This window comes from Octopus bimaculoides, chromosome 2, assembly GCF_001194135.2.
Source record: "Octopus bimaculoides isolate UCB-OBI-ISO-001 chromosome 2, ASM119413v2, whole genome shotgun sequence".
In the NCBI taxonomy this organism is placed as follows: domain Eukaryota; kingdom Metazoa; phylum Mollusca; class Cephalopoda; order Octopoda; family Octopodidae; genus Octopus; species Octopus bimaculoides.
In genome coordinates, this window is record NC_068982.1 from 185199493 (window position 1) to 185209623 (window position 10131).

General features: G+C 37.3%; 1 protein-coding gene across 2 annotated transcripts in view; it reads left to right on the plus strand.

The window, feature by feature from the left end:
* Positions 1-7540, plus strand: part of LOC106875383 (ankyrin repeat domain-containing protein 31) — a 97768-nt gene extending 90228 nt beyond the window's left edge. For both annotated transcript variants that reach the window (XM_014923488.2, XM_014923487.2), the window contains exon 12: positions 1376-7540. In XM_014923488.2, coding sequence (XP_014778974.1) covers positions 1376-3940 — 2565 coding nt within the window. In that variant the 3' untranslated portion in view covers positions 3941-7540. The remainder of the gene's footprint in view (positions 1-1375) is intronic.
* Positions 7541-10131: the final 2591 nt, after the last annotated feature.

Here is a 10131-nt window from a genome sequence, read left to right on the forward strand (position 1 = left end):
ATCTGATTTGGCTGGATGCCCTTCCTAACGCCAACCACTCCGAGAGTGTAGTGGGTGCTTTTACGTGCCACCGGCACAAGGGCCAGTCAGACGGGTACTGGCAACGGCCACGCTCGAAATGGTGTGTTTTACGTGCCACCTGCACAGGAGCCAGTCCATCGGCACTGGCAACGATCTCGCTCAAATGTCTTTTCAAAGATATATATATATATATATAATCCAAGAAAGTTAGGGGTTGTGAATCCAACCCACTAAGGGATAATATCTATCCAATGTACTGATATACTGCCGGAAGGATACCCAATAACTATTACACTAGTGTTTTTTTTACCAAGTGCAATAAATGGGTGCGGGTAAAAGGAAATTTTACCCTTTATTTATATAGCAATAAGAAAATGGAGGGGAATATGTGGTACTCATCAGGCTTATTCTTAGACAGCTATATATGTGTATGTATGTATATTTATATACATATACACACACACACACATATATTGATAATAAGGAGAATGAAGAATTTAAACATTCTAACTTTGTTTTTATTTCCATTTAGTTTATACATAATAATTGTCCAACACGTGTTTCAATTGCATTAACTGCATATTGTTGCATTTTTATATGCACTGATTTATGCACTGTTAGTACGATCTCTTCAAGATACATAAGTATGACATTGTTTGAAGAAGAATTTTCCTCCGCTATTAGTTTGAATTAGACTTTACTACTACTACTACTACTACTACTACTACTACTACTACTACTACTACTACTACTACCAGGGCTAATTCAAACTAATAGCAGAGGAATAAGCCTGTAAAAATATGCACTCTTATTTGTCTATAAAGTGGGTATATTAATCGAAGTGTACAGTATTGTATATTGATCTTACCAATCAGTATTTCTCTAGGGGTTCAATGGAGTGTTAGATAACACCTGGTACAGGTTTACATAACTGGGCTGTTATCTAAAACTCTGTTGAACCCCTAGTGCGAAACTGATTGGTAAGATTGGCTGTAATAGATATATAATACTGTACAATTTGATTAACATCACACACACACGCACACACACAAGCAATGTAGTGATCACTACAGATGAGCTTTTATTCCAAGGGAAATTAGCTTGCTAGTATAGTGACCTTGCTCGCTGTGGGACAGTTATCTCCCCTGTCAGTACATAGACAATGTGCTATTTGTGGCTATAAGGGTCTTTGACTCTTGTTTCTAGCAATGTAGGTGCTATCCTACACCCACAGTCACTATTAGTGACAATTGAATTTTTCCTTTTTGGTTTTATACTGTGTCTAGCCATCTTTGTTATTTTATGCATATATATATATTATATGAAACTTTTCTCCTCCATTACTCCATTACAGGGTCCTATTGGTTATACACCTATATGTCAATGTATGCCAATTGTGAAGAGAATCGAAAAGAACATGGATGAGACGAAGGAGAACCTTTACGACCACATTGATGCCTCACACCAGATATTACAGAACCGCATCAACCAGCTGGACAAACGGACATCACAGCAGGTTTTCTCTATTGATCGTCTTAATAAGGAGAGGTTGGATGCTTCTCATAGCCAGTGTAAACAACATATTGATACTCAGTTCAACCAGCAGCGTAAAAATGCTGAACGTTTATATACAAAATACAATGAGAACGTAAAATCTGAACTTCAAGCCTGGCTTGAGACGAGATTAACTGATGAGGAAAGTTGTCACCCTCACCACCATGATGACTCGGGATTTTACCATCGAAGTGTTTTCTTTGATGTTGTTGAGAATGAAAATGGTCGGTTGTTTCGATCGCGTTCTGATGAAACTTTGTCACAGTCAGACTACAGCGTAAGACATCGGAAAAAAGACTTTTATGAAAATCGGCAAGCTGCAATGCAACAGATCCGTGCTTGGCAAACTCCTGACAGATACAGACGCCGTGATAATTATCCTGTCAGAGACAGCTCTTTGAGACAGTTACCAAATGTATCAGTTAGAAATGTAGTAACTGTTCCACATGGTCCCAGTATTACTCGTCCCCGCACTATGATAGAATGTACATCCCCAAATCAGACATCTTCCTTTAATCCCCCTCCACCTGCTATAGCTCAGCTCTCTTTAGAATCCTCTCCAACTTCTAAAGCATTTGAAAATAGGGCAGTGAAACCATTTACTCCTTCAAAATTAAGGCACTCCACACTTCCCTCTAAAGCAAATAGCCCCAATTTACCTTCAACATCCTCTCAAGGTCTTGCCCCAGGACATTCAGGTACTTTAAAACACCAAAGCCAGGTAATGCCTCACTTAAGCCACAGTAGTCAGGGCCAAAAGGATGAAAGGCAAAATTTAGTGGAAAGGGGCCCACCAGAAGTAAGCAAAATGATAGGACCTGGGATGGGCCCCAATAATGTATTTACTTCAAATCAGCCAACACTGAGACAATTTAATGAAAACTCTATGGAAAAAGATTCCAAGGAAACAGTTAGGAACCAGAGACAGTTTTTAACTGTTTCTAGTTACTCTGTGACAAAAACTTCTGAAACTCAGTTGTTACAAACAAAACAGTTTCTCCCCAAATCACCTGCTGCCAAAAACAGCAATGAAGATTCCAATGGAATGAGGCCCCGAAGTCATAGCCAAGACATGCTTGCTGATTCATCATCCCGTGACATAATTCGGGAAAAAAAATGTATAGGTTATTATCATTCTGAACGAACAATGCCATTAGACCGGAGTAAATCTTACGGTAACCTCAAAGAAGAATTATCAGGAACACAGTCTAATAGTGTCACATTACAGTCAAATACAGCAATGATGTCACAGTACAGTCATCATCAGTCGTATACAGTGCCAACACCTTTCAAAACTGCTCCTCCACCAAACTCTGCTTATTCTAACAGTGTCAACAACACAAAATACACAAGACCTTCTATGGCAGATTCTGCTGCAAAATCATATGGAACTGAAGCAAAGCAGTCTCCACAGAAAGATATGGTATTTTCCAATTCTAGTCAGTCTGTCTGCAAAGAACAGTATCAAAAACAAATGCAGAAAGGTTTGTCACAGACAGCACTAGACTACACATCTCCTTACAAGAATCCCACACTAGACTACTCTTCTCCTTACAAGAACCCTGCACTAAATCGCACATCTCCTTACAAGAATACGGCACTAAGCTATCACAGCAATAGCAAAAACATGCTAGGGAACCAACAGATGGATAATCCTAACCTCAACGACACTCTCAACCCTCTTAGTAGATCAGAACCACAACTGATGAAAGCAGACAGTTCAGATGGCCACCATTACCGAAACAGTCCAACAGCTTTGTCATCAAAAATAGTTAATGCACCGACCAATAACAGTAGTGCAGCAGCTTGTGTCCAAAATAACAGCCACCAAAACCATTGGTCTTCATCTCCACTACAGAAATCCAACTCCAAACTCTCATCTCCAATGTTAGACTGGTGTCATAAAGAGGACTCCAGCAGCAACCCTGATTCAGGCTATAGCTGTCGTATCTATGGGAATGGAAACAACAGAAGTAGTACATTACTGAATACATCACACAGCAACACAGCAACTCCAACATCTTCATTTAGTGGAACTGATCAGAGTCCGAGTACAGCATCTGCCTCTTTACAACTGTCACCTTACAGAGGACAGCTACAGAACCAAGTAGCCAGAGACAGCTATGATGATCGACAGTCATCAAACAAACAGTATTTTGAGTCAGTCACAGCTCATCTTCAGAATTGGTACAGCAAGAAAAAACTAGAGACTTCTCAAAAGGAAGTACCAAAGACTCTTTCACCAACATTATTACAACAACACCAGCAACAAATAGCACCATCTTTTGGTACAAATAATCCATATTTGGCAACTAATTATCCCCCTACACCAGTGAAAGGCTACATCAGAGGAAGTGATGTATAGTAACATTAACATCATACATATACATTCCGTAATACTTTCACATTCCATCATACATATTCCATCATACGTACACACTTTCTCTCTTGCACATGCATACACTCCATAATACACTATATTATTAAAGATATATGTACACATAGATACCTGTATATATGTATATACTCACATTCCAATTTATTAGTGTTATAAATGATGAGAAAATGTTTGAAATTGTCTACATGTGCATATATATTCATGTAAATATGTGTGTGTATGTGTATATATGAAGATACATTAATAGACTTTAACATTATTCTGTTATCATCCAAACATCTTGAAAATAAATTAAGGCCAAGGTACCAAGGCAAAAATATACCTTACATACTAACACACCATTAGTTATCAATTCAACATTTAGTCATCATCCGTCTCAACAACTCCAAAGTTCAAGTTTACAAGATACTAATTTAACAATTCCATGTTTCAGGTAATCCCTCCTTCTATAAAGAATCAAATAACATCTGGAAGTAATCTGGATTAACTGTGGGTCAGTTGGTACAGTAATTAATATCCTGATAAGACATGATCAAAAACATCAAACACACTTCAAAATCAAGTGTATTTAATGAATAAATTACAAAGTCAATATATTTAATGAGTAAATTGCAAAGCCAATGTATTTCATGCTGTGGTGGAAAGGAAGAATTGTAAGCCAACATCAGAGACAATGGTCCTTCCGCAAGAGAGAAAGGAAAATAAAACAGAAAACATTAGCATACACAATGTTGGTTTAAAAGACTCTTTAAATCCTATAATCATTTGTATTAGAGGTGTAAATGATGCTATAGCCTATTAAGATGTAGTTCATTGTGAGAGGGATACTAGGGTTTATTCTGGTGAAGTCCACATTCTGAAAGGGGTGTTAAGGTCTATTTATGGTGCAATTGACTGTGAGAAGAGTGCTAGCATCTATGGTGTGGTTCATTGCAAGAGGGGTACTAGGGTCTATTCACAGTGCAACACATTGTGTGAGGAGTGCTAGGGTTAATTATGGTGGAGTTCATTGTGAAAGGGGTGCTAAAGTCCATTTATGGTGCAGTTCATTATTAAAGGGGTGCTACAGTTCATTTAGGATTTAGTTCATTGTGCAAGGGATGCTAGAATCTATTTGTAGCTCAGTTCATTGTGTGAAGAGGTTATGGTGTATGTAGTCCTGTGTATTGTGTGAGGAGTGCTATGGTGTATTTGTGATCCAGTTCGCTGGATGGTTAGTGCTATGGTGTATTTGTGATCCAGTTCACTGGATGGTTAGTGCTATGATGCATGTATGGTCTGGTCCATTATATGAAGGGTAATATCCTGTACATGTGGTCCAGTCTATTGTGTGTTGGATGTGGGGATGTATTTACATTTCTAAATCCCTTGGTTTATCCATTATTTGTCTCTTTCCTGCCTGGCAGATAGAATATTGGAGGCTAAGATGAAATCAGTTAGTTTTAGAGGAGCAGAGGCCATTGTAGCAATGTAAAGAAAAAGAGGACAACAATGTAACATGTTCTTAGGTGGATGGATTTTTCTGGAATGTGTGCTTTGATGTATGTATGTGTGTACGTACGTTTGTATATATAGGTGTGTGTATGAATGTAATATTGGTTTCAAATTTGGCACAAGGCCAGCAATTTCGGGAGAGAGGATAAGTTGATTACATCGACCCCAGTGTTCAACTGGTACTTATTTTATCGACCCCAGAAGGACGAAAGGCAAAGTCAAACCCAGCGAAATTTAAACTCTGATCCTGGCAGAATTTGAACTTAAAATGTAGACAGACAATATGCTGCTCAGCATTTTGCCCAACATGCTAACGATTGTGTCAGCTCACTGCCTGACGGGATGTAATATTCAAAGCACTAGATATAGAATATGTTGAGGATTTGTGACAGGGCTGTCTTCTGATCTTTTATAGAATCAAAGTTTCATTATTGTCAGTACTGTTGTTGCCACCACTGATGTCACTGCCAGCAACAGCATCATTATCATCATCATCTTCACCACCACAATTACCACCACCACCACCATCACTGCTTTCATCAATCATCATTAATAACGAATCAGTCATTCCATTAGGCATGTGTTATAGCTGTGCCCTTAAAAATCTTGTGTCTTTGAACAATGGCAGCCCCTTGCCCAAATCATATACTGTAATTCATGGCATTTTTGAAAGTCTCAAATTTATTTAACCCATGTTCCAAGGCTAGTGTTGTAAATTTGACAATCTTGTGGTAGCTTCCTCTTTGAATTGCTTCATCCCTAATTGAAAAGTACAGGATTTCTCAGATCTACTCCCTCTCCAAGTACTGACAATTTATGATTGGTTAATAGTATAAGTACTGTGGAAGGCACATGAGCTAGTGGTTAAGGTGTTGCATTTATGCTTGCAAGGTTGTAGTTTCAATTCCTGGACAAGGCAGTGTGTTCATTTCATTTTGTTTCAGTTCACTCAGTTGTAAATGAGTTAACCCCGAGATGGACTGGTGTCCTGTTCAGTGGAGAGTAATTGTAATTTCAGTCAATTATACACCATGGAAATTGGGTTAAACTCTCACTTCAGGAGTTGTAGGGATCATGACAGACTTAGGTCTAAGTATGCTAACATGGACTTAGACTATTACGTCCAAGTAAATATTAATATTAATAATTAATGTGCTGTATGGAAATAAGAGAATTGGGAATTCAACACCATTCCATGTAGATTTGGACTTGTGTTGAATTCTTAATTCTCTTACTTCTGTATGATACATTAATTGTCAATATTAAGATTTGCACCTGGTTGGTGAGCTTGCAGAATCATTAGCGTGCCAGGTAAAATAAATTATTGATTAAGAATTTTTTAGACTGTTAAAAACTATTTCCTTGTCTACATGGGTAAAGGCATGTGGCCTAGTGATTAAGATACTGCACTCTTGATTGTAAGATTGTGGTTTCACTTCTCAGATAAGGCAGTACATTGTGTTCTTGAGCAAAACATTTCATTTCATTTTACTCCAGTTCACTCCGCTCTAAATGAGTTCCAGCAATATCTGGGAAGTTAACCCTGAGATGGACTGGCATCCTATTCAGTGGAGAGTAATTGTAATGTCAGTCACTTATACACCATGAAAAGTGGATTAAACTTAAAACTTATGAGTCCTGGGGCTCATGACAGATTTAATATAAGTATTATAACCCCTTTTCTTTGGATCAGGCCCTTTTATGAAGCAAATTCAAGCTGTTGGTGCTATGTTTACCTCTCACTACCAACAATGAGTGCTTCATGGCCAGTTATTCTTCTTTCATCTTCTATCTTTTACTTGTTTCTGTCATTAGACTGGCCATGCAGGGGCACCACCTTGAAGAATTTTTAGTGAAATGAATTGACCCTAGTACTTATTTTTCTGGTTGTCAAACAAGTGGTGGGGGACAAACACAGACTCAAATCCATTCAAAAGGTCCAAGGCACTTGCCCAAGGTGCCATGCAGTGGGACTGAACTTGGGACCATGTGGTTGGGAAGCAAGTTTCTTACCACACAGCCATGCCCACACTTGCAAAAAAAAAAAAAAAAAAAAAAAAAAAAAAGAAAGCTGCATAATCTCTCTTAGATCAAACATACTGTGTCAAAAAATGAAAGACACACCGAATAATGTTGTTCTAGTTATACTAGGTCTAAATAAAAGATCATGTTTGAAATGTCATAGGTCTGCTGGATGAGAACTGACCTGGTGCTAAACAAAAAAATAACATCAGTGAAGATAGCCAATGACTAAAGCGTATACCATTAGTATACTTCTCTATTGCAATCACAATTTCTCTCCTCTTTAGCTAGAGGTTTCATTTGTATATAAACTTAATACTTACTAAAATACTGGTCTCAAAACAATGGTGATGATAGGGCATGAACTCATAACCTGTAGTTGAGAGACCAGAGTTTTAATCACTCAGCCATTTAGTAGTTGTTCAACTCCAAGTCAGCCCTGATCATGCAGATCTATGATTAAAGGCATTCCAACCATAACCATCTCATCTTTTCACAAGTGCAGGGAATCTGTCACTACATTATTCAGTGTGTCTTTTTAAAACTGGTAGGGTGCGATTTGAAGGGTGTTTGGCTGTCATTTCTAGCTGGTCAAGAACCCACATAAGACTAGATGTTGAACCACTCAGTCACTGCAAAACTCACATTTGTTTTATTTTTCCCTCTACATTTGCATTTAGGTACTTATTTTTCTATACCTCTAAGAGATAAGTTGTATAAAGTTATCCTCTGGAAAGGAGATTAGCCTGTTGTGGGTGACTCCTCCTTAAAAAATTGGTACTCCTTACACATAGACAAACTGAAGTAATACAAATTTAAAAATCATGTTCTGAAACAAAACATTTGTTTTGGATTTGAACTCCTAACCCCCTATAACTACTTCTTTCTCTAAATAGCCTTCTTTTGAGAAAGCAATAATGAAATGATCAATTAAATCAGGATATGAGAAATACAATGGTGTGGAAGGAACATATTTGATTTTATCATAGTCCTTATGATCAAGATCATGCTTTAGCTCTTAGAGAAACTGTGTAGCTTTGTGTCTTGATAAAAATAACATCTATTAGCCTCCAGACATCAACAATTGAACATCAATTGTTGAGAATCTGCATCAGTCTGTGAGAATCTGCAAATATCATGGTCACTGTCCTTCTTTAAAGTAAGACAAATAAAACCATTATCTCAACTGTGTACTCGGCAGTTCTTAGACATTGTTGTTTAGTTCCAGTTAGTTTTGATCATGGAAACCATTAACAGATGTTGTCAGTCAAACTAAATGCAACTCACAAATATCTTGTGTGAAGACTGCACACTCTAATATGCAGAAGTTTATTTGTATAAAAAGCGTTGTGTCTTCATCTGTGCATACCCCTCACCCCTCTACTAGTTAGTTTGGTTTTTGTATATCTGTAAGTTCTGGTAGTAATTGCAGAGAAAATTGGCAAGGTGGATGTAGTTGAAGAGTTACAATTGTTTCTTTGTATGTTGGTGGTGTTATATCTCAGCACAGTGTTTTGGGTTAGTGAGGTTGTTGCTAAGAGAGAGAGAGAGAAGGAGAGTATGTGTGTGTGTGTGTGCATGTATGTGTTGTAGCAAGCTTTGTCAAGTTTGGGTTTAATAATCAGCGCAATTTCAAGAAGACTTTTATGTGAAATAATTACACATGAGAATGATTCTACAAAATGTCTTATCTAAGTGGTGCTGGTCAGTAATAGGAAGGGTATCTAGCTGTCAACTACTTGGTTCAATAATACATGTTTGTACATATTTACATAACCCACCTAACAGACTGCAGCATGGGAAAAATGGACCAAAAAAAATGTAAAATAAAAGAAGTACAAGGATTAAATTAAAGAGGTACAGGGATTACTTTTCAAAGAGGAGGGGATAGAATCCAGTATGCTGACATCCACCTCTCTATCTCACCCATTATATTACTAATGGGGAGGGGAGGGATAATAGGCTAAAGTTCCCGAATGGGATAGGAACTAAATAATTCCTGAGAAAGAATTGAATAGAATGGTTCTTGACTGTCTTCACCGTTTCAATCCCAGCTACTCTGTGCTCACATCTTGATTAATCCATCATGTTTACTTAGTTCACATCTCAGTTAATCCTCCATGTTTATTTAGTTCACGTCCCAATTGATCCATCCTGTTCCCTTGTTTCCCATCTCAAACCACCATCTTTACATAGACTGTTCACATCTCTTAATCCACCACGTTCAATTACTCCATGTTCATTCACAATCCACCCTGTTCACATTTCAGTTAATCCATCATGTTCATTTAGTTAATTAATTCACCCATGTCACTTTGTTCACATTTCAATTAACCTTGTTCACTTCAACCATTCACATTTCAGTGTTAACTAAGACAAATCACAAATAACATTCCAATTCATCATGTTCATTTAATTCGCATGACTCCACCTTCTTCACTTAGACTGGAGGGCATAATTAATTCATCCTGTTCACTTGGATAGGAAGTTCTAGTTTTTGTCTTGTTTTTAACAAAATGTTTGTAAATATTTGTTTGGTTTATTCATTGTTTATTTCTAATTGTTTTTAAAAAATATATTCATATATGTCTATATATATAATGTACTTATATATGTTTATATAATGTGTATATATATATATA